Here is a 25,297-nt window from a genome sequence, read left to right as displayed (position 1 = left end):
TTTTTAAATTTTGTAAAAAAAATAACAAAAGTGCAAATCACAATATTTAAACAACCAGATTCCAATCACAAATTTTAAATCAGGCCCGTAGCAAGCTTTTTGTTTTTGTTTGAGAACTTAACTTTATGTAACGACATGAAGCAAACTCCAAACATTTATATATTCATGTTTATGTAAAGCTTTTCAAAAGTATTGCGATAATCGGAGTCTGCTAAAAAATAACCCTTAAAAATGTTGACTTCCCATTTATACCACTAGTGTGAGAATGATGAGTTTATAACATTTATAAATACTTTTTTTTAACATTTTAAACTAAATTTAAGTTCATTAACAAGTCTCTAAAATCATGCAATAATCTCTTAATGTTCAAAAACTATAAACATATAAATTTTGAGCAACCTCCCCAACTAGGGGATTTAAATGGGATTCGATAATTATCAAATTAATTTTTTTTAAAAATATAATTTCGTCATTGGTTTTTTTTTTATTATTATATAAAGACATTCTTTAAATACAGTGATGGGTTTTTAATTTTTATAACTTTTTATTTTTCTTAATTTGCCGTTACAAATTATTAATTTTCTTTTGTAAAATATACGAAAGGCGGGGAAGAGAAGTAGACAAAAATAGTCCTATTGGCAAGCCTCTAAATATCCGTACATAATAAAGACATTAAAAACCTGTCATTAAAAATTGATGATCATTTGTTTTTCTGAAGTTTGAGTTTAACAACCTTATTTAAGTTGACAATTATAGTTTTGTATTTTTTAAAAAAATATCTAAAAAATTAAAGTATATGTATCTGAAGTACCAAATTCTCCTGTTTTAGTCTGTTATTTTAGAAAAAGGTGAACCTTTTTCTAAAATAACATACTAAAACAGAAGAAATATTGCATAAATAACAGAAACTTTGAATTTTTATTTTTTTTTAACATATAAATAAAATGGTTAAAAAAAATTTTATCCATGAAAATATAAATTAAACAAAATACATGATTTAACTTTAAATGCATTTAAATACAAGTATTGCGTGGTATTATACCACATTAAAAGCGATGTAAAAAAGTTTCATAATTTGAAAATGCGGCGTATTCTTTATTACCAAACCTATTAAAGTTACTTAATCAACAGCATCTTTAACTAATAATATTATTAATAGCTACGTAAAAATGAAGTCTTTAAATGTGTTGTTAAAAACCATATTAAACTCATTTAAAGACTTTATGGTAACCAATAATATAATGATGTATACTTGCGTAAACTCTGAGATGTAATATTATGATTCTGAAAAACCAATGATTTTGGTTAATAAATATACTTAAGTGCCAAACTCAAGTATGTTCTTGTTTATATCACATAAGAATGTTTAGGAAAATGTAAAAAAGTTTTACAATTTGTACATGCAACGGTTCCTTTTATCAACAAACCAATTACAATTAATTTATCAATAGCCTCTTCTTTAACTAATAATATTATTATATAGTTACGTACAAATGAGGTTTTCTAAAAACTTTTAAGGTGTTGTTAAAAACCACATTAAACTCATTTAAAGACTTTATGGATAACCAAATAACCAATAACACAATAATGTCTTTAATAATTACATCAATATTACATCTCAAAATTTACGCTCGTAAATTATGAGATGTATATTAATATAATTATGTAAACGCAATAACTTTGGTCAAAATGGTTTTTATAAGATTTCATATTAAATTTTCTATAAAATTGTGCAATGTTGTGGTATAAACAAAAACATACTAAAGTACCAAACTTAAGTGTGTTCTTCCTCATCACATAAGAATGTTTAGAAAAAGATTGAAACAACCACTTCATTTGGCGAGGATGTAAACTTAGTGTAAGAAAACAAAAACAATAAAAATTACTAATTTGTTGCCCTCACATTTGTAGTAGGGATGGTAAATGTTTAAGGGCATTTTTGTATACAGGCTCTAATGACCATACTTTTTATTTCTTTATCTACTTATAAATCGTTTTTACCTCAAATTGAGGGGGGTTTAAACTTTATATGGTCATAATTTTTGAAAGCCAAAATGTTTTACTATGAAATTTAAAATTTATCGATTAATATTAGTCTAGTTAAAAACAGTACAAAAAATATTTCATCAACTTGTTGCTCTCACATTTGGGGCAGAGGGGGGGGGCACAAAATTTGGGGCTTTTTTGTTCCCAGCCTCCAATCATCGCAATTTTATGCATAGCATCCTTATTTGACATAAGTATAAACATATAAATGTTTGGAGTTTGCTCCATGTTTGGAAGTTAGCTATCTCAAAGACCAAAAAAAGCTGGTTACGGCTCTGATGTAATTTATTTTTAATAAAGATTTGTTATTACTTTTAAAATAAAAAATTCCTACTTAAAAAATATTATTTTATTTGTTAATTTAATTTACATTTGGTAGCATATTACTTTTATGTAATTTACTTTCATATGCAAGTTACTTTATAATATAATTTTTTTTTAATTAGTTACTTTTATAGGTAAATGTAAATTACAGTTTGAGAAACTTTTATATTATGTAATGTAATTTTCAAAAGTAATTAACTTTTAAATGTAAAAATAAAATAGCTTTTTCACGTGACTTCCTTTTACATGTAGCGCACTACCACGACATGAGCGCACTACCACGACATGAGCGCACTACCACGACACCACTACCGAATAAAATGCGGTAGTGGTGTCGTGGTAGTGCGCTCGCTTTGTAAGCGAGAGGTTCCGAGTTCGATCCCCACCACGTCCCTGGTAGTACCGCGCTTAACTTGTTTCTCCGCGCAGCGGCCTTGTTCGTCAAGGTTCGTGTTTCGGAGTTATAGAGTTGAGAGAGGGTTATAACCACAATTAAGTAGCCTCCTCGTATGTAGTGGCTTTCTCGGCCTTGGGGAGGTGAATTAACATTAAAAAAAAAAAAAAAAAACATGTAAAAGTAAATTACTTTTTGATGTAAACTTCTTTTACATAACTTTTTTTTGAAAGTAAAAAGTCTTACTTTAAAAAATAAAAGTCGTTTCAAAAAAATAAGTTACTTATAGGGAAATGTAAATTTACATAAAACGTTTCAAATTACTTATGTAATTTACTTTTTAATATATATTAACTTACTCGAGTAAGCAAAAAAAAAGTAAGTAAAACTGCCATCCCTATTGATTAGTATTGATTAATATTGACAATTTCCATTATAAGAATGTAAAAACCATCTCAAGATGTGTTTTTATTACTGAAAGTGGTTTTTATTAGTATGAATAAACTTAAAATTATTTTTTTGATTAAAATAATAATAAAAAAACACTGTTTCAGTTATTTTTAATTAATAGTTGATCCTGAAAAATATTTTATTTTGAAAAATTGAATTCAAAAGATTCTATGAAAAAATCACATCATTTCAAAAACTTTGTGCCAAATTAAATTCCTTTAAGCTGAAGAATTTGAAATATTTCGCAAAAATTATATTCAGCTCATTAAATTCATATTAAGAAGACTAACCGGTAGTAACTTATAACTAATTTCGAATAATATTCTTATAGTTATAATAGTTATGATTTATTTAACAATAAAATAATTGAACCTGTCATTTTGAAAAGGGCGCAAGTCCATTTATTTAAACTATTAAAAATTAACAAAACATGGTTTTAAATAAAATAATTTCTACACTACGAAAGAAATTTAACATAAAAGTAGATAAATCAAGAACATATATAACTTATGTAACTTTTATTTTTTATAAAAAAATTTAAATCATACAGAAATTTTTAATTTAAATTTATTAACTAATTGGTAAAAGTTTTGGACTTGTGTCCTTTTCAAAATGACAGGTTCAATTGACAATTCCTCAAAAGTTTTCATAATGAAAAATGAAATCTCAAAAGATTCTATTGCAAATTAGGAGACCTTGTAGAAAAACAGTTGTTTGACTAAAAAAAAATGAAATTGTTTTTTAAATAAGTAAACAAGTTTTTTAAACGAATTTTATTTTATCAATTAAATCCAGATTGTTTTTTACCACCATGATGGAGTTTAAGAAATCATTTGAAATGCGAGTACGTAGATGGCTATAAACCAAAGCGAATCCAGAGAAATCACGTTCGACTTTTACGCTGGAGAACGCTGCACCGTAAACTACTTGCGAAATTTCATAGAGCCGATCCCATTTTGTTTTTTGATTTTTCTTCCAGTAAGCAAGAATGTTGAATTCAACGTCTAATGTCACTCGCGCTTCATTAAGAGCCCATTTTAAAACTAGTTGACGAATATCTTCATCTGATTCTGAAGATGCATTAATAATACCTTGCCTTGTTCCTCCTCCAGTATATTCAATGAAACGGCGTAATTTTTCAGCTTCAACATCTTCTGAGTTCATCGGAAGTATCTCTTCAGAAGTATTTGATGAATATGACGCATTTAATTGTATGGATTCTTCTGTTGATGAAGAATTTGACTGTTCTTGTCGAGTGCAAAGTTTTTGATGGATTTTGATCAACTGTGTGATTCCTCTATTCAACAGTTCTGTATTAAACAGTTGATGACCCGATGTAAAGGAAAATCTAGGATCCAGAACTAAAGCAGCAATAAAGGCTTCACATTTAAAAAAAACTTGTTCTCGTGTATTAATTGCGTTGGTCAGTAACAATTTTAATCGCAAATCACCTGCTGGAACGTCCTCGATTTCTATTTTCATTTGAATCCATCGAACGTAGAATTCACTCATTGATAATTTTGGTGATTGAAAATCCATCATGGCCGAATGGATTGGTAAAAATGCGTTGAAATATTCATCTATTAAGCTCCATGATGCATCATTTAACTTTAACTTGTCGTGTCTCCTTTGATATGATTCTGCGTTGGTATGAAAATCTTTTATCATCAAAAAAGTGGAATCCCAACGAGGTGCAATGTCTATACGAGGCTTTTTTAGATTTTTATATGTTTGAATATATGCTACTTTTTTGGATTCAATAGCAACTTTTCTTATATTATTCAATGCATCTTCAAACATTGACGTTACGTCCTTGGCAGCTAGCTGACACACATGTGCGCCACAAAACATGGCTGAACAGAACAATCCTACCGATTTTTCAACGCAAACAGTGTGGGCTTCACTATAATTCCCTTCTTCATTCTCTAAAGCGCCAATATCAATTTCTTCGTCTTCGAAATCTATAAATTCGTCACCATAAATTTCAAGGATTACTTTCATTTGATCTTGTGCATTTTGGAGAATATTTGAAGCCTTCATCATATTCTTTCCCTGATCTGTGCAAGTTGTGTAGATATCATTAGCACATTTTCCAATTTTTCCAATCACATTTTCCAATTGAGCAGCCAAAATTTCGCCAAACTGTCGACCTTCTTGAGTAATTATGCCTAAAGTTCTGTCAACTATTTCCCCGTCCTTGATATATCTGCAACTAACTCCAAACACGTTTCTTCCATATCGCGACGCACTATCGAACATCAACGACATAAGAACATTTTCAGTTTCTTCTCTTATTAGCAAAAAAATATTTTCACATGCATGTTGAATGTAGCGTTTCATGCTGTGACGATTTATAAAAATATTGAATTTTTTGAGTGCATTTTTTACTAAAGACATTTGTCCGATTTCATCAGCTGATGCTAAAGACAAGTTACGGCGCATCATTAATCGAATCATTTCTCCAATTAATTGATTTACGTCAACTTCTAGCTTGATTCGTTTAATTAATTGAATTTCATTGTCATTTCGATGCCTTGTAGCTGGGGTAGCTTCAACTAATTCAATTTCGTCGGCTTTTTCTTTGTGTTTTCGAAGAAGGTGATCTTTGAGGTTACTTAATTTGCCTTTGTAAAATTTTTTGCACATTTTACATTTTCCTCCTTCTTTATTTATTTTAAATTGAGTTTTCACTTGTTCATTTAATAAATTATTCTCCATTTTTGACTTTAAATCGTTAGGAAATCAAAATAAATAATTTTTAAAATATATATTTCACTCAAAACATTTTATGCAAGTTTATGGCAGTTAACTATGCAATTATAATGCAATTGTCAGTTTTTTTAATGATAAATGTATCATAACTATTATAATTATAAGTATATTATTCGTAATTAGTTATAAATTATTAGAATCTTTTGAATTCAGTTTTTCATAATGAAACCTTTTTCAAGATCAACTATTAATTAAAAATAACTGATAATGTTTTTTTTCTAATATTATTTTAATTAAAAGAATAATTTTAAATTTAGTCATACTAATAAAAACCACTTTCAGTAATAGAAATTCAGCTTGAGATGGTTTTTAGATTCTTATAACGGGAAATCGCCAATACTAATCGATACTAATCAATACTATCAAATGATGCATCAATACTAGTCAATATTAGTCACTACTATCAAATGATGCATCGCTAAAAAGGGCAGAAAAAGACCTATATAAAACAACGGATTTTTGCTTATAGGGATTATAATAAAAGTTTTATAAAGCATAACTGATTGCAAAAAAGCAACAATTCTGTTAGACTATTTTCACTTTACTCTTTAAATTAAGCTGAAATGCGCTATAAATTTGTTAGATTAAAATAAAATAATATGTTAGACATAAAATTATGTCAAAATATGTCGACAGAAAATATGTCTAACATATTTTATGTCAGCAGAAAATAATTCAGACATAAAATTATGTCAAAATATGTCCATAGAAAATATGTCTAAGATATTTTATGTCAGCAGAAAGTAATTCAGACATAAAATTATGTCAAAATATGTCCATAGAAAAAATGTCTGACATGTTTTATGTCAGCAGAAAGTAATTCAGACATAAAATTATGTCAAAATATGTCAATAGAAAATATGTCTGACATATTTTATGTCAGCAGAAAATAATTCAGACATAAAAATATGTCAAAATATGTCCATAGAAAATATGTCTGACATATTTTATGTCAGCAGAAAATAATTCAGACATAAAATTATGTCAAAATATGTCGATAGAAAATATGTCTAACATATTTTATGTCAGCAGAAAATAATTCAGACATAAAATTATGTCAAAATATGTCCATAGAAAATATGTCTGACATATTTTATGTCAGCAGAAAATAATTCAGACATAAAGTTATGTCAAAATATGTCGATAGAAAATATGTGGGACATATTTTATGTCGGCAGAAAATATGTCTAAAAATATGTCGACAGATCTGCCAGACATATTATGTCGTAACAACTCTGACTAGGTGGTTTTTTAAAACAAATTAAATATGCTGATTTCAAATATGCAAACCATTTTTCACCATCACGTCAAGTTGTAAAGATATTTGGGTTCAAATCTTTAGTATTTAAGGTAAAGTCCCTAATATTGTCGAAAAAAAAGTTATTCAAAAGTATGTCAACCTGGGTCTCAAAAGAAGCGTATTTTCATAGAGATTTTAAAAATGGCATTTGTTTGTAATAAAAATAAGTACTTTTTGTATTATTGCTGAGAACCACTTTGTTAAAATTTTTTTAAAAGCCTTTAGCATTTTTTCACATAATTTTTTTTGTTAATAAATTTTAAGTAAAAATATTTATCTTTTCTAAAATGTGATGGTGAAAAATGGTTTGCATATTTGAAATCAGCATATTTAATTTGTTTTAAAAAACCACCTAGTTAACAAGATATGTACAATAAAATTTTATTTGTTTATCAGTGTTATTACACTATATTAAATTTTATGATGCAATCATGGGATTTTATGAAGCAATCATGAGATTTGGCTATAAATCGCAGAGAAGCATCACTGTTAAAGAGTTTTAAATCAAATCGCGGTATAATAATAGCTTTTTGTTGCTTAATAGTAATTTGAAGTTTACATATGACTTTAAATTGACTTTTAAAAAGAAAATATCAGACCAAACAATCATGCTTTATATCGTATAACTCTTTGTCAAACGGCAAACTTTAAACAAAAAACATAAATAAACTGTAACAGTTCCAGGTGGACCCAATTAAATTCCAATAAAGATTTGCAATGATACCCATATGATTCCCAATAGTATGTCCAGTTGGGTCCCAGCTGGGGCGTAAGGAGTTTCTTTTCTTAATTACTTTCACGTGGGGAAAAAAAAAACATCCTAATTGCTTTTGATTCTTAAGCAAATGCCATGAATGATTCGATTAAATTTATTACATTTGTAATAAACCAATTACATTGGTTCTTGAATTAACACGAAGCCAAAATTGTGGCCGCAGCAGCGTCTACAATTTCATAATTAGTGGCGCAAAATTGAGTAGCTGTAGTCCAATAGTTAGAGAGCTTAACTCATACTTAGAGGTTCGTTACTAGCTCTAGCCATTCTTGCACAATAGGTAAGAAAGGAGGCGTGTATTTCCTACTTAAATTATCTCCGGCGGTACTCTGTGACAAGATCTAACGGTCTTATGCCAGAAAACTGCGGAAAAGCTTTTAACTAAGATGTTTGGTCTTATTAAAGCATCTTATTAACCCGATTTAAAAAAAAACAGTTTGTGTGAATGTTTTTTATTTGCCTCATTTGGGTTTGCAAGCCGTTTAGGTCCCTTAACTCTAATAAACATTATATTTATTAAAGTAAGGTTGTGCTAAATAATACTTTTAAATTTTTTTAGTTCTTTAGAGTTTATTCTACTGAAATTTAAACTGCTATATTGATTTGTACTATTTCCAAAAAATAATTCGGCCTTATTTTGAAGACCATGTTGGTACCAATGTTTGCAAAAGAAAAAAAAGAAAGAAAAAAAATAGTTTCCTAGCAATAGAAAGCTCATTGTTATGTTCCTCAACATTCTTTTTGTCTATAATGGTTTATAAAATGTCAACCTATCAATTTTTTTTGTTTGTCTTCTTACCTGATTCTAGTACTTGTTACACTAATGCTACTTTTTCTAAATTCGAGACGCAAATTAATTGCGCTATTTTTATTGTTTGAAAAGCTAAAAAGCATGTAAAATTTTGATCTAAGTTGTTTGATCTAAGCAGCTTTGTTTCAGTCTAGTGTTAGTTTTTGGTGTTTGCTTTTTAGTTTCGTTCTGAAATGTTAAATCTGTAAATTTTTTCTTTTTTTTGTAAAACCTGGCCAAGACGCAGAGGTTGCAAAAATTCGATCGCCATTTAGTGGACTAAAGAGAGAAATTAAGTTAAAATTTTCCACTGCAAGCGAATGTTAAAGGTGGTTCTAACAACAAGAATATTTTGTAATTTTTAACTTAAATTAAATACTGTAAAAAGATACTACACGAAATCAGTAGTGAGGACAAATACAAAAATGAAAGTGACGTTATGAATAAAAAATGAGATAATCAAACTTTTATGCAGAGTTTCCGATTCGCTCATAAATTACCAATCTTATATAGCTATTATAAAAATTGTTCATAGAAATAAATTAATAAAAAGAATAAAAATTCATTAAAAAATATTGTTTTTTTTTTTGTACTCAACAGTTGTAAACCCTAATACGTATTACCGTATTGTAAAAAGTGACAGAATTTCTCTAGGTGAAGAAAGTTTTTATACCATCACCTTGTAAATATGATTACATGCATGTATTTACTTAGTAAATATGATTACATTAGGTGTTTAATTAAAAGCTAAATATTATATAATAAATAAAGTTTGTCTAACTTTCTAACTTAAAATTTAATCCGACTAGATTTTTGTCCGGCCGTTTTGTCCGATATTACACATGAAAAATTACTTTGAGCATAAAAAAATGCACTTTGCGCTTAGCGGTGGGGTTACTAATCCGCATCCTCTTTTGCCTTTTAAAACCAAGCCTATGCAATGACAAATCAGATTCGGGCCTAGAACAATATGTTTAAGGTCTAGACTTTTTTGAAAATCAATTCAAAGGTTTGTTGAAAAGAATCGTTGTAAATATTTAACGATAACATTAAAAGTTAAAAAAAAAAGTTTAACAAACTTGTTTAATAGTCGTGAGCCGCTTTAAAAACAAAAAATTATTTTATGCTTTGCCAGCTTTATAGAAATTTAAAGTAGAAAATGGCAGAAGACGAGGAGGCGTCTGCAATAGAATCATGTTATTTGACAGAAAGCCATGAAATCAGTCACGAAATCAAAGGTATAGTTTTAAAATAGCTTTTTAAGTTTTACCCTTAACATATTTACAGACTTTTAGTATTAATGTTAAATTTAAATATTATTATATATGCATGAGTTGTATCTAAAGTTTATGCTCTTGGTACATAAATTATATTGTTATAGAAAAGCATTCTCTAATAATTTGGAGATATATAATTTTGGAGTTATAGATTTAAATATGTTGGAAACGTCAAAGTTTTATATGGAATGAAATTTTAGTATTTAATATTTTTGTTGATGCAAATTAGTATTTGACAAAAAAACTTCATCACACATTTTTTTAATTGTTGCTGCAATGCAAAGATTACCCGTGAAACAGATTAAAAAAAAAAAAAAAAAGAAATATAAGTTTTTTATTTTTTATATGCTTTGTTTTGTTTTTCTGTTATGACATTTTTTGCAAATATTGGTACTAACATGATCATTTTTTTAAATGTAACTTTAAACAATAGTAATAATCATAATAAAAATTGTTATAGATGGCAGTAAAATTTATAAGATATTTACTATTAATTTCAAGTTGTTTGAGAAGTAATATAAAACAAATAGAGAATTAGATTCACATAAGGTTAGACTACTAGTATAAAGTACTAGTTACTTTAGTCATTTATTGTTTTTTATTTTATTGATTTGTTAGTTGTTCTTTGTTTGATTTAATGAACTAGCTATTTGTTATGCATTAAAATGGTAATTTTACTACTGACCCGTTGATGTTTTTTAGAAATTTAGTCCTAAAGTTTATATTTTTTATGTTGATAAACTATAAACCTATATGACCTTTGAAACAGGTCAATGTTTTATGAGACCATAAAATGGTTTATTAAAAGTTAGAAAGTGGTTTAAAGGACCACTTCTTTTATCTCCTTAGTTACTGTTTGCCATATTGTCATTATGAAAAATTAACTTAAGCGTTCAGCTTAGGCAATCAAAAAAAAATCAATGCTGAACAAATATTATTATTAATTTGAAAATTAAAGTTCAAAATTTTAATATTAAAAAGAAAAACATATTAAAAATTGAAAATTTAACTTTTCTTTTAGAAAAAGGTTGATTTTAAAATTAAGTAAGTTTTCTGAAATGTATATATTTTTTTTTGGTTCAAGGTTAAACATGTAAACTTAATTTGTGATTTTTGACAAAAATCATCGTTTAAAATATTTCAAATTGATTGATAATCATTATCTAAAAGATAATTAATAGCTTTATGTAATTATTATGTAATTAGCCTTATTGAGTTAAATCTTAACTTCGAATTTAAAAACAAAATATTAAATTTAAAAACAAAAAGTAAATTCCTATGAGTAAATATTGTTAAAATGTGTAAGTTAAATTTTGACTAAGATTAAAAGAATTTAGTTAAACAGGTATTTAAAATTAGTTAAATAAAATAAATTAATAATAAAAATTAATTTTAATAAAAGTAAATAAAATATAATAAGTTTTGAATGAATAAAATTGATGTTCAGGCTACAGCTGACTTTTAACTATTGGGAATAAGTCTTTTTTAAATTGCTATTAGTTTATTAATTGCTATAAGTCATTCTATATTTCTATATTTTAGGCCCATCCCTCAGAATTAGAGTTGGCTAACTGTTAACCTAGAAGTGTTTGTGGCAAACAATTGGTGACCTGGTTACTATGCTTTACGGCAAAACCTTTGTTTTTAATTTTTTTTTTTGCTGACCTGATACCGACCTCTGACAGATTAAGGTCAGCAAATTATTGCTGACCTCAATTTTCTTAATTCTGAGGGCTGTAGGCCTGAAAATAGACAAAAAATTGAGTAGTAGGCATATAGAACTAATTTAATGTTGAACTGACTACATGTGCATACTCTCCATGATATAATTTTCATTAAAAAGTTTGAAAAACTCTCCTTTATCAGATTTCTAAGATTCCAGCACTCATCATGATTGCTGCTTTGTGAATATGAATTCTTAAAATTCATTTTTTAAGTTTTCTAATTTATTATAAGTTTATTACACTTGATTTTTTATATATAAATTTTTCAAGCAAACTTATGCTAAAGATATATCTCAGCTGCATGAACAAGTTTATTGATAATCAAGAAATACAGTGTTTAGATCTACAACATGTGTACAACATGGAAATATAGCTGTCAATAGATTAGGATAGGTTCCAGTAGAGCTCTTATAGTTTTTATACAATAATGATACTGTTGCCTGTTTGTTAGTCATCATTTATTATTTTCATGTTACATAAACAATTAATGGCATACTCATATATTTTGTAGATAAAGTTGACAAAGTTTTATATGTTTAATTACTATATGCTAAAAATAACTTATATATTATTAAATTTAATCCACAGTGGCATAATCAGTTAAGCAGGAAAAGTTACAGTTTCCTTCTTGACTGATTTTAAGGAGTAATTCACATTTGGTTAGCCAGAAGGCCAAACAATTGTGAATGAAAAATAAATAGTCTGTACATAAAGTTAACAGCATTCCTAAAGCAAGATATCCTAATGAGGTCAAGAGGTTGTGCACTTTAATCAGCTGCCACACAGTTACATTAAAATGTTTAGAAGTTTTCAACAAAATAGTTTTTGTTAAAAGGAAAAAAAAATGTCAAGTTTTTTTTGAAGCTATAAATGTTGAAATTTTTTGGTACATTTTTATTAATGCTAATGAGATCAAGAGATTGTGCACTTAAATCAGCTGCCACACATTTACATTAAAATGTTTTTGTTTTCCCAATGATGAAAATGGTGTGACACAGCATTTACAAATGAAATGTTTAAAACTACAAATAGGTTCTGACACTAAGATATGCTATGACACTAAGATATGCTGACCATCTTCTTATCTCAATGGTTTTTTTGACAAATGTTATTGTTTGTCCTTAAAATGTTGTAGCGCTGAAATGCTCAACAAATTTTGATGTCTAACAATATCAATATATCGTTGAACATTTCAAATTGCATTTTGATAGAGATATGTTGCTATAAACTAAGAAAAGTATTATTATTATTATTATTGTTATTATTATTATTATTATTATTATTATTATTATTATTATTATTATTATTATTATTAAAAAGGACACTCAAAAGCATATTAAAAATTCAAATTTGCTAACTTAGTCTTACGCATTCATATTTAATAGTATTTTCCTAAAAAGCTTGATTTAAAAAACGAAAAAAATTTCCTCTCATACTCATTTTTAAGTTAACCTAACTAGTTGTTGTTGCCTAGCTATAAAAAAAAGTGTCTATGTGGTTTTTGAGATGTATTAGTTTTTGTGGTACATGTACCTGTAAGAAAACTTTTAAAAAAATAAAATTTTTTGAAAAATACTAAGAATGTGATTTACAAATACTAAAAAAACATTGTAGTATTCTTGAACTTTTATTTTGACAATTATATATCAATTACATTAATGACTTTTGACAATTATATATCAATTACATTAATGTTACATTAATGACTTAATTCCCTAATGATTTAGATTACATTGTAACATATATCTTGAGAACTAAAATGTTATGGTAGTAAATGAAATGAAATTTTAATAAGCCAATTGAAGAGGTTAACTATTGGTTAAAAATTAAAAAGTATGTATGCTAAACATCATATTTAAAATAATGTGAAGGTTTTATTGAATTTGAAAATTTTTGATTTAATTTTGTAATGTTAACTTATGCTGTTTTATGTTGTTATAACACCATACAATTTTTTTGTTTTGTTTTGATGTTTATTACCTTGCTAAAGTAGATTAATATTGTCTGTTATTGTAGTATAATCAAAACTAGTAAAAAAAATAATAACAACAACACTAACCACAAAAAAGCTATTTATAAAAAATTGGTATCAAACAATTTTAGTATTAATAGTTAAGCAATATTCAACCAGCTAGATTTTTTTGTGTCGTTATATATGTGTGTGTGTGTGTGTGTGTGTGTGTCTATATATATATATATATATATATATATATATATATATATATATATATATATATATATATATATATATATATATATATATTTATATATATATATATATTGAAAAGTCTAACTTTAGTCATTCTATATGATATTAGACTTTATTACTCGAGTAATTATTAAGATTTTGTTATTGATTTGTTTTTACTGTAAAACTATTTGTTAAAGAGATAATGGTTTTTATATTGAGCTAATATAAATAAGTCCACAGTGCTAAAAATTTAATAATTTATGAATTGTGTTTCTTTATATTAAGTTTTCTTTATAGCAACAGATAATTGATATGTATTTTTTTTAAATTTATTTGTGAATAAAATAGTAGTTGGTACTTATTAAATGATTAGTTTTTTTTTGTTTCTTTACCATAATAATTTTTTTTCAGTCAGATTATTTAAATATTAAAGTTTTATATTAGTTTTTTGCTGTGTTTTATTTTGTATTCCAGATGATGTGATATTTTTTATGCTTTTTTAGTGTAAACAGTAAATCTATAAATATTTATAGTAAATATATTATTAAACCTCTTTAAAAACTCTTGTATAAAAAAGCTTACATAAACAAACCTCTATCTATGATAGAGGTTTATATATATTTATATCTAAACTTCTAGCATAACTTATTTCAATTTTGTTATGTAAGATTTATCACACAATACAATTTAAATAAGTTTTTTTTTCATTTTTGAAATGTTTAATGTTTTTAATAAAGTCTCATTACCTCCTGCTAGCATACAGATTTAACTGAATCAACTGAATCAGTTTTCTCTTCCTTTCTGTGGTGAACATTGGGTTGAGAATGAAAAGGTAGCTGTTTTTAAATCAGTTTTAGGAGAATATTATAAGGTAGCTGAAAAGGTAGCTGTTTTAAGATCTGTTTTAGGAGAATATTATAAGATATATAGGTTTTGGGGATTTTTACAAAAAAGTAGGCTTTTTGTAAAAGCTCCCTAGTTATGTTATCTACTACTTAAGATTCTCTATTAATCTAAAATTCTTGGTTACATTTTTTTTCTGAGTTTTTGTAAATTCATTGCTTTAAAATTTATATATTTTTGGTTTTCTGTTTTTTTGGTTATTTTGCTCTTTCAATCAATTTTTCTATTTTTATTTTCTTTTTGCTTATTTGAGATTTTGCACTTGTTACCTATTCATTAGCTTTTATAAAAGTTTTTGAAAAAAATAGTTATTTTGTTTTAACCAAAACTTCTGTTTTGTATAGATTATTTAAATATATACTAAGTTTATAGAGTATAGCATTATTGTTATGTTTACTATATTGCTAGTGTTAATAATGAGCGTTTATATAAAAAATATATTTAAAAAATATTAATTAACATTTTTAATAGGGCAAGGTTTGTCTATATAATGTGGTTTGATTTTTCAGTTTTTAAATTTAAAAAATATTTTCAAGGTTGTTATTTGTGTTATTTATTATTTTATGTCTATTATCATTTATACATTGTTATGGTTACTAAGTTTATAACAATTAATTTGTATTGTATTTGTCATAAATATTCTTAAAATCTTTTATGCCTTTCAGTTTTCTTTAATGTTTGTTTTTAAATTTTATTAAAGGTTTTGTAGCTTTATCAGCAAATTTGAATAATTCATTAGATTCATTTCATTTTTGATACTTTGAATAGTCAAATGATTTATTTAGTTTTTCATTGAACTTCTTTAAAGTTCTTTAAATTTTTATTGATTAAATTGTAATTTTACTCAGATTTTTTATTTGAGTTTTACATGTGTGAAAAATAAGTGTGAACACTTTTTATGTTATTGGTCTTATTTTATGTGACTGCTTTGTGATCTATGTGACTGGTTTGTTATTTATGATGTTTTTATGATATTTTGGTTTTATGTTATGAGTGTAATAAATTGTGTCTATATTGTAACAAATCTTATGATTAAAATTTTTTTTTTCAGAAGATAATAATATGGTTATATGTATTGAACAAGAAATAAACATTCAAAATCAATCTCTAGCTGAAGATGTGCTTGCAGCTCCTGCAAATGAAATCAAAGATGTACTTACAACTCATGCAAATGAAGAAATTGTTCCTTTGAATCTTTCAAACAAAAGTTCTGTTGAAGATACATCAAAAGCTGAAGACAATGAGAATAATGACAATTTAGAAAATAACAATAAAAAGCAGAAGAGTCCTACTTTGCACAATAAAACACAGTCTCCACATGTTTTTAAAAAAAGTCTAACTGCAGATGAGTTAAGATCAAAAAAAAGAATTAGTGATTCTAAAACCAAAGAAGAAGAACGAAGAGCTGCTGTTTTACAAAGAAAAAAGAAATTAGAAGATGAAGAAAAAGCACGAAAAGAAGCTATATATAAAAGACTGTCTGCTAACACTGCTCCTGTAGATGCTTCTGCAATACGAAAAAAATATTCTTTGTCTACATCCAACTTGTTGCAGTTGCGCAAAAATAAACAGGTAGAAAAAGATAGTGATAAAAAACCTGCTGAAAAGCAGAAAGTGATGCAAAGACCTCAATCTTCTGCTTCTACTAGCAATCTTTTAAAGTCCAAGGATAAGATTAAGACGTTTGATAATAAACAGTCAGCAACAGTGACTGGAAAAGACAGTGTTGCCAGATCTCCTACCACTCGATTAAATCAACGACCATCTACTGCATTAGGAATATCTACTTATGATAAAAAAACACCTCAATCAACACCGTTAAGTGAAAAGAAAGTAAAAAAGGATAAAGACGTTGAAAGACCTTCAACTGCTCCAAAAACATTAAAATCCAAATCTGATAGTACGTCACCACCAAAAAAAAATGATTCAGTGGTAAGACCTAAGTCTGATAGCTGTCCTCCACAACATAGCTCTACCCCTAAGAAGGTAACATCGCCTATTTTTAACACAAAAAGTTCTGTTTCAAATAAGAGTCCTCCAGGTGTATTATTAACAGAAGGTGAATCAGACACAAAAAAAGTTGTTACAAAAGTAACAAAATCTGGCATAAAATCCTCAGAATCAAAAGCTTCTGAATCGAAGACTAAGTCTAAAATTTCTGATAAATCTAATAAATTAGTTGTAGAAACAAATAAACCAAATTTAGAACAATCAAAGACCAAACCTAAAACAAACGTTAAGAATAATGGTAAAATCAAAAAAAATGATTCAGAAGCTAATAGTAAAGCAGCTAAGACTGAAGAAGAAGCAAAAAAGGCTCTTGCAGAGCACCGTAGGAAAGCAAAAGAAGAAGCTGAAGCTAAAGCTAAAGCAGATAAGGAAAAAGAAGAAGAAGAACGTTGTCGTCGTGAAGAAGAAGAGAGAAAACTAGCTCAACAGTTAGAACAAGAGGAAGCTCTCCAAAATGCTTTGCTTGAAGAGTTGCGACAAGAAGAAGAAGAAAGGCGTAAAAAAATGATAGAAGAAAAGGAAAAACGTGAGAGAGATGAAAAAATAAGATTAGAAGAAGAACAGAGACTTAGAGATGAGGAAATTGAACGCAAAGCAAAAATTGAGTTAGAAAAGCACTTAAAGGATCAAGAATTAAAAGAACAAGAACTGGATGCAGAACGCATTGAAAGAAAAAAGGTTAAAGATTTTTTTAAATTATTTTAAATACATATACTTAAAGGTCACCGGAAACTCCTGACTAGTTTTTAATGTTACCAAAAAAAAATTTCTAAAAGTAAGTCAATGTGAGGCTTTAAAGAATTGGGTTTATATAAATAAAAATTCAATAATTAATAATCATTTGATAAAAAACTAGCTGTTTAAATTTAAAATAAAGATTTTTTTTTAATACTAATGATTTTTTTGGGGAATGTTTTCAATAAAAATGTTAAATTAGTTTTTAAATTTATTGCACATTTATACTATGAGACTGAAGGTTTGGGTTTGATTATTTCATTGAATAATATGTTTTTTAAACTGTTATTACAATTCTCAACCATATAACTCATTGCCATAAGCGTTGAAGAACAAAATAACATCTCTTTTTCAAAATCATTCATAACCACAAACATTGATGAACAGGCTGCTCTGCAGAAAAACAGCTTAAACACAGACCAACAGGAATAAAGTGGCAATCAAACTCCATTTTGACTTCAAAAAGAAGGCCGCATCAATACTCCATTTAAAGTTTGAAAGATTTGAGCTGGCATAGTTCTAGCTACTCTTTTTAGTTTTTGAAATTCTCACTCTATGTAAACACTACCCTCCCTCCTCCACCGCAGATAGGTTTTAAGTATGATGTCATCAATTTAGATTATATTTATTCATATATATCTAGAGAGTGGAAATGATAATGGCCAGGGTATCTGCAAAACGTTTAGATCAGACTAATGACTTGCCTACTTCTGTACAAAATACAGTCCAAACTGAAGAAAATACCTATTCATTAGAGGTAATACATTTTTAAATTATATATACACTAAAATAAAATTTTATGATATTAATTTATTATAATGTTATTTTATTATGATGTTATTTTATTATGATATTTAATATTCTTTTTAAACTTTTAAATTTTATATAAAACTTTTTTTTTTCACATTTAAGTTTATTTGTTTTGTTGTTAAATCTTCAGCCCGGAATACAAGTGTCGTATTCAACATTTTTGAAAAAAATGACTTATAAATGCGAATTATCTATATATTGTGGACTTATTTTTAAAAAATTTATCAGATAGCTCAATTAAATTTTTTTCCAATATAGTTCAGTAGATCATTTGTTGTAAACAAACTTTTTAAATGAGACGTACATTTGTTGTACTCAGGGGCATGGTGGCTCTAAAAAGCCCATGCAGGATTTTTATTAAAAGGCCTATATATGCGCAATTGACCATATATGCTTGATGTAAAGGCCCATACGTAAAAAAAAAATTTATATATATGTATATATACATATGCCGACCTAACTGCCATCCTGAAAGTGTTTGAGGTCGGCAAAAAATTGTAGACCTATTTTCTATGTTTTTTGCTCAGGCCTTTGTATTAAATAATTTTTTGTCGAACTCTAAAAAATTGAGATTCCGAGGGTTGTATGTATGTATATTTATATATATTTATATATATATATATATATATATATATATATATATATATATATATATATATATATATATATATATATATATATATATATATATGTGTATATATATATGTATGTATATATATATATATATATATATGTAAGTATATATATATATATATATATATATGTATGTATATATATATATATATATATATATGCATATATATATATATGTATATATATGCATATATATATGTATATATATGAATATATATGCATATATATATGTATATATATGCATATATATGAATATATATATGAATATATATATGTATATATATTCATATATATATATGAATATATATATATATATATATATATATATATATATATATATATATATCAGCCCTCCGAATTAGGGTCAGCATTCGGCAATGCTGACCTAACTGCCGACCAAGAACTGTTTGAGATCAGCAAAAAATTGCCGACCTTGTTTCTATGTTTTATGGTAAGACCCTTGTATTAAATTTTATTTGCCGACCTGATGCCGACCTCTAAAAGAATGACGTTGGCAAATAATTGCCGACCTCATTTTTCTTAATTCCGATGGTTGTATATATATATATATATATATATATATATATATATATATATATATATATATATATATATATATATATATATATATATATATATATATATATGTATATATATATATATATATGTATATATATATATATGTATATATATATATGTATATATATATATATGTATATATATATATGTATATATATATATATATATATATGTATATATATATATATATATGTATATATATATATATATGTATATATATGTATATATATATATATATATATATATATACACACACACGCACACAATAACTGACCTTATTCTAATAAATCATCAATACAAACCAACAAGTTGAGATAATACTATTTGTAATTAATAATATTGTTTGTAATACTTCAAAATAAAAAATGGTTACAATTCGATGTAGCAACCAACACAACTTTACTGCAAGGAAATATGATTAGTATTTTATTGTTTGAAGAACATAGCCCAACACAAAATTAAAAATCAAAGTTTTTAATTTTTCTATTACTATATAATGGTATATATTTTATTGTATAATAATATAAATTTTTTTAAATTATATATAATTTTATTCTAAAATAAATATTGAAAATCTTAAAAAATAAAAAATTCTTTTTATAGATTGTTTATGCTTTTGTTTAATTCAGTGTTTTAACTTTTTTTAACATTTTCGCATAAACTCACAACAGCAAAAAGGGAGTAATTTTATGGTTATCTTAATTGCTATTGGCATGTATAAATACTCATGAAAATTGACTGAGTGAGTAAAATGATCTGAGTACCAGATTTACTAATAAGATATTTTTTTTATTATAATATTTCAATAAAGATTCAAACAAAGCACTTTTAAGGTATTTTTTTTTGTTTTTTTTATATTGTTCATTTATAATTGTAAATGTATTCTAAATTTTGTTCAATTTTAATTGTGTGTGTATTAGTGTGTGGTTTATCATTTTGAAAATTTTTTTCCAGAAAAATATGAAAAAACAGAAATCCAGATGGGAAAAGAAGAAAGAAAAATTCCAAGCTGAGTTAAAGATATTGCAATCGGGACAAAAAACTCTCCCTTGATTCTTTGCATCATCATCAACTACTCCTATACCATCTGATTCCAATGATACCTTGGAAGCGATTACAGACAAGGTTTCTAGTCAAAGTAATCCAGTTGATTTTTCAGTTTCGAAAACATTGGACCATATTAGTATTCAATCCCTCCAAACTTTCAGTAGTACATCAAAGGTGTTGTTATAAGTTATAGGCTTAGTAACGACACCTTTGATGTACTACTGAAAGTTTTCACTACTCAAGTACAAAAGCGAATTATCAGCTTAATAAATAAAAATGGTGTTTTTAGTATACAAGCTGATTCAACAACAGATATAGCTCTGTGCAACTAGATGTGTCTTGTAATTCGTACCATTCAGAAGCTCCACCAAGAGGAAATTGATGAATACGTTTCTTTCATTCCATTACACAATATCATTGAAGAGATTGATATGTGTGAAATAACTCGTGGAAGTGCAACAAATTTATTTACAGACATATCTAATATGTTGGACAAAATAAACCATGACTGGAAAGCAAATTGCATTGCGCACTGTTTCGACAGTGCATCAGTGATGACAAAGCTTGCGGACCATTTTCGTGAAGCTACTTAATGTGAATCAACACATTTGGTGTCATTCTCATCATCTTAGTCTTGCTGTTGTTGACCATTGTAGCCTCATTGATCATCCTTCCATTCAGCAGCTGTTCTCTATGCTTCAAAACCTATTTAACTTTGTAAACGCAGGTTACAAGAGATGTGCAGTATTTGTAAATACAGTCAACAGAAGCAAGCATAATCAGGGTGGAAGTAGAAAGCTGGCTAAGTTCCTTATGCATAAGTGGCAAGGAAGATGCAAGGCTGTAACTAGTTTGATAGGTAGATTTAACAGTGAGGATGTCAAAAAGCAAGTTAATGATGGATTAATTGTTCAATTGATCTCTACTTTGGATTTAATTGCCGCTGACTCTGATGTTGATGTGGAAATGCGAGGAACTGCCATTGCGTTTCTTCAACAAGATGATGTCTCACGTGGATGAGTTAATTGCAATAATGCAGTTTCGAGATCCTGTTGAAATTGGAAGAAACTGGAAAAAAATTTGACCACTTCTGGAGATATGCTGATTCATATTGCAAGGTAATAATATCTATACTAAACTATTTTGAATTATCTTGTGTGATTGCTTCATAATTATTTAACCTTGTTAAAAGAATATTTTGGTACATATACATTCTGATGTTAAAATATTTGCATGTTAACTATTAATTTATAGGTACTTCAAAGAAATATATATGGTATCATGAAATTAGATCCTGAAAACTCAGAGTTGAAAAATGATTTAGAACGTTTAAGTATACCATACGGGAACGGTAGTCACAGTGTTCGTATGAAACAGCTATATGCATTTCCGAGATCGGCATTTCAAGAAATAAGTTCTTTAATATTCGGTAATATATTGACAGAGATGCGCGCTCAATTTAGTGATAAAGGATGCGAAGATTTAAATACTTTGTGTTCAATTGTACGTCCAAATATGCTGATTTGTTAGACTGACAAAGAAATTGATGCGTACAATTTCAATACATTTATTGCTAAATTCCTCTTATTGAACAAAATTGATTGTGTTAGTCTTTGACAAGAACTCAAAATATTTCAACTCTATTTGAAAGCTCTTGGCTCATGTTGAATCGGGATACTGAATGACAACAATGAAATGGAAGGTAGCGAAGCAGAAAATTTAGATAACAAAGAACGCGTATTGACAGAAAATGACTACAAAACATGACCTTATAAAGAAAAGAATCATCTTGTGCACCAATGTCTTGTATGCACTTACGAGTAAGTTTTTCATATTTTATTATGTGTTCAGTTATTTAATCAATTTTGAAATTAATTATGGTTATTTTTCTATACTTTAGGTATGTTCTGCAACGAAGAGCATTAGGCGGATCTTTGGCAATGAAAAATACGTTTCATATATATCACCATATTTTGACGCTAAGTGTTAATATTGATGAGTGCGAGAGACTATTTTCCGCTCTTAAACGTGTAAAAAAACAAGTAAAGAAACAAATTGACCCAGGAACATACGCGAGATACGTTACTATGTCACTACAATGCGGATATTTTAGAGGAAATCCCTTTAGATGAGATTGTTAATATATTTGCAGCAGGAAGCCATGAAAGATGCCGCCATCTACTTGGATAGTTTTTTTTAATATATATTTTATATTTAAATATGTATTCCTTTTTTTAATCTGTCTGAGGACAGGATATTACGGAGTGATTTCTTTATTTACATACAATAATATAAACTGTATAAAAATAAAAAACTATTTATTATAAAACAAGTTTATATCTGTTTCGAAATGTTACAAAAATGCAAAACATGAGTTCAATACTTATTTATATAAATCTTAATTTAAAATTTAACACCATAACATTTTTCTTAAATGAATTAAAACGCAATACAATTACTATATAGAAATTGTATTGCGATTTAATTAATTTAAGAAAAATGTTTTGGTGTTAAATTTTAGTTAATTTAAGTCCAACAATAATAATAGCTATTATTGTTGAGTCTGCGGACTTTCTTAAATTTATTTTGTCAACATTACAATTGTTAAAAACCATTTCATAATTTTTCTTATGAAAAAATATCATAATACGTCTTAAAACATCTGCTTTGTTTTCAGAGCAATATTATTATTATGCAAAATACTAATATAATTTTGCTCAAAGTTGAAGACTTTAAATCAAGTGATTAATAAAATTTAATTTGTGCAAACAGAAATATTGTAAATGATTGTGGAATTTTCTTTAAAATGTAGAAAAAATTAGAATTTGCCAAAAGGCCCATATTTAGATGAAAAAGTAAAAAGCCCGTGCAGGAATCCCGCATAGCCTCTGGGGCCACCATGCCTCTGGTTGTACTTAGCGTAGACCAATAGTAGCGTTTTTTTTGCTTACATGACTTGAGATTTAATTATGTATATTTACTTGTTTACTTTTTAACATAATATGTTAAAAAAGTAACCAAGTAAATATACGTAATTAAAAATACAAAATACAAAAAAACATATTATGTTTTTTGTAAATAAAAAGTAATACATTCCATTTATTTATTAATGTTGAATTATTATTTGTTTTCTTTGAATTGAAATGTTTAGTAAATAAAAATTATTACTCGTAATCAGAAGAACTAAACAGTATTTATAAATATATCGTTTTTTGTTAAGATAAGTAACAAATATGGAGTATTTTATGGCTTCTAATGCTGATAATCCGATACCAATAGTATTGGAGCCTAATCACCAAATGGGGGAAGAAACTCCTGGCTATATAGCTGAAGACCCTATCAATTCATCTTTTTCTTCTACAATCTTTTCTCCTAACAATAAAAAGTAATTATAAAATACTTGTTTACAAAGATTTCATTAAAATACGTCTTGTGCTTTTTTAGTTTTAAAGAGATCATTATTTTTACATTCTAAATAAATTCTTGAAATTTCTTTTATTATCATTACCTTTTATTTATGTATTTTTACATCAACTGTATTTATGCATTGTTTTTTATAATATTTTAAATTATAAGTTTTAAATTATAAGTTTCATTAATTTTTCTATTTTTAATATGAAGTTAAATAAATAGTTTCCAATACAATAGACTTATTGTTACTTTAATACAATAGACTTATTGTTACTTTAATTATATTTTGCAGAAAACTCACAAAGAAAAGACAAAGAAGTGTTAACAAGTGGAAAATAAGTGTCAGAAAAAAGCAATGGCAGTGTGGCAAGGCCTACATAGATAATGGTCAAGAGAGACCAGAGAGAAAAGTAGAAGAAACTTGTTCTTCAGTGTGTAAACTAAAATGTTTTGAAGTATTTAGTGCTAATGACAGAGTTGAAATCCATTCTTATTTCTGGAACTTAAATGACACTAAAAAACTTAACTTTTATACTCAAAATATAGAAAGGTGGGATTGTAAAAGAAAAATTTAAAATTCAGGAATTGAAAAACATAGGAAGTGTATTTATAAATATCATTTTGAAAAGAACGATGTTAGAAGCAAAGTTTGTAAATTATTGTTTCTAAAAACTTTAGATATTAGTGAAAAGAGTTTACTATAATTTTAATAACTTGGTAAATAAAGTAAGTGGACTGCCAAGGTCCCCAAAGAAAGGAAAAATGATTTGTAGAAAAACTCCTAATCAAATCTTAGATAAAATCAGAGAACATATAAATAGTTTTCCTACAGTTAATTCACACTATTGTAGAATACTATCAAAAAATATTTAGAGTCATTGAATACAATTAAAATGTACAGGTTGTTTACACAAACTTACCCAGAGTTCAATGTAAAAAATGATGTTTATTGTTCAACTTTTAATACAGAGTTTATTTTGGCATTTCATAAACCAAAAAAAAGATTTGTGTGATTTATGTCAAGAGTATAAATATAAAGAAGATGATCAAAAAATACTGCAGCATAGAGAGAGAGAGAGTAAGCTATTAACTAGACAAGAAAGAAAATGTGACCTAGCTAAAGTTG

General features: G+C 26.7%; 1 protein-coding gene across 2 annotated transcripts in view; it reads left to right on the top strand.

Moving 5' to 3' along the window:
* Positions 1 to 9,666: 9,666 nt before the first annotated feature.
* Positions 9,667 to 25,297, top strand: part of LOC100211996 (myb-like protein X) — a 24,250-nt gene continuing 8,619 nt past the window's right edge. The window contains exons 1-3 of one of the 2 annotated variants that reach the window (XM_065792345.1): positions 9,667 to 10,089; positions 15,998 to 17,634; positions 18,335 to 18,448. In XM_065792345.1, the coding sequence (XP_065648417.1) occupies positions 10,011 to 10,089; positions 15,998 to 17,634; positions 18,335 to 18,448 (1,830 nt within the window). In that variant the 5' untranslated portion in view covers positions 9,667 to 10,010. The remainder of the gene's footprint in view (positions 10,090 to 15,997; positions 17,635 to 18,334; positions 18,449 to 25,297) is intronic. The other variant, XM_065792346.1, reaches the window with a different exon arrangement.

This window comes from Hydra vulgaris, chromosome 03, assembly GCF_038396675.1.
Source record: "Hydra vulgaris chromosome 03, alternate assembly HydraT2T_AEP".
In the NCBI taxonomy this organism is placed as follows: domain Eukaryota; kingdom Metazoa; phylum Cnidaria; class Hydrozoa; order Anthoathecata; family Hydridae; genus Hydra; species Hydra vulgaris.
This window is presented reverse-complemented; position numbering and strand designations above follow the sequence as displayed.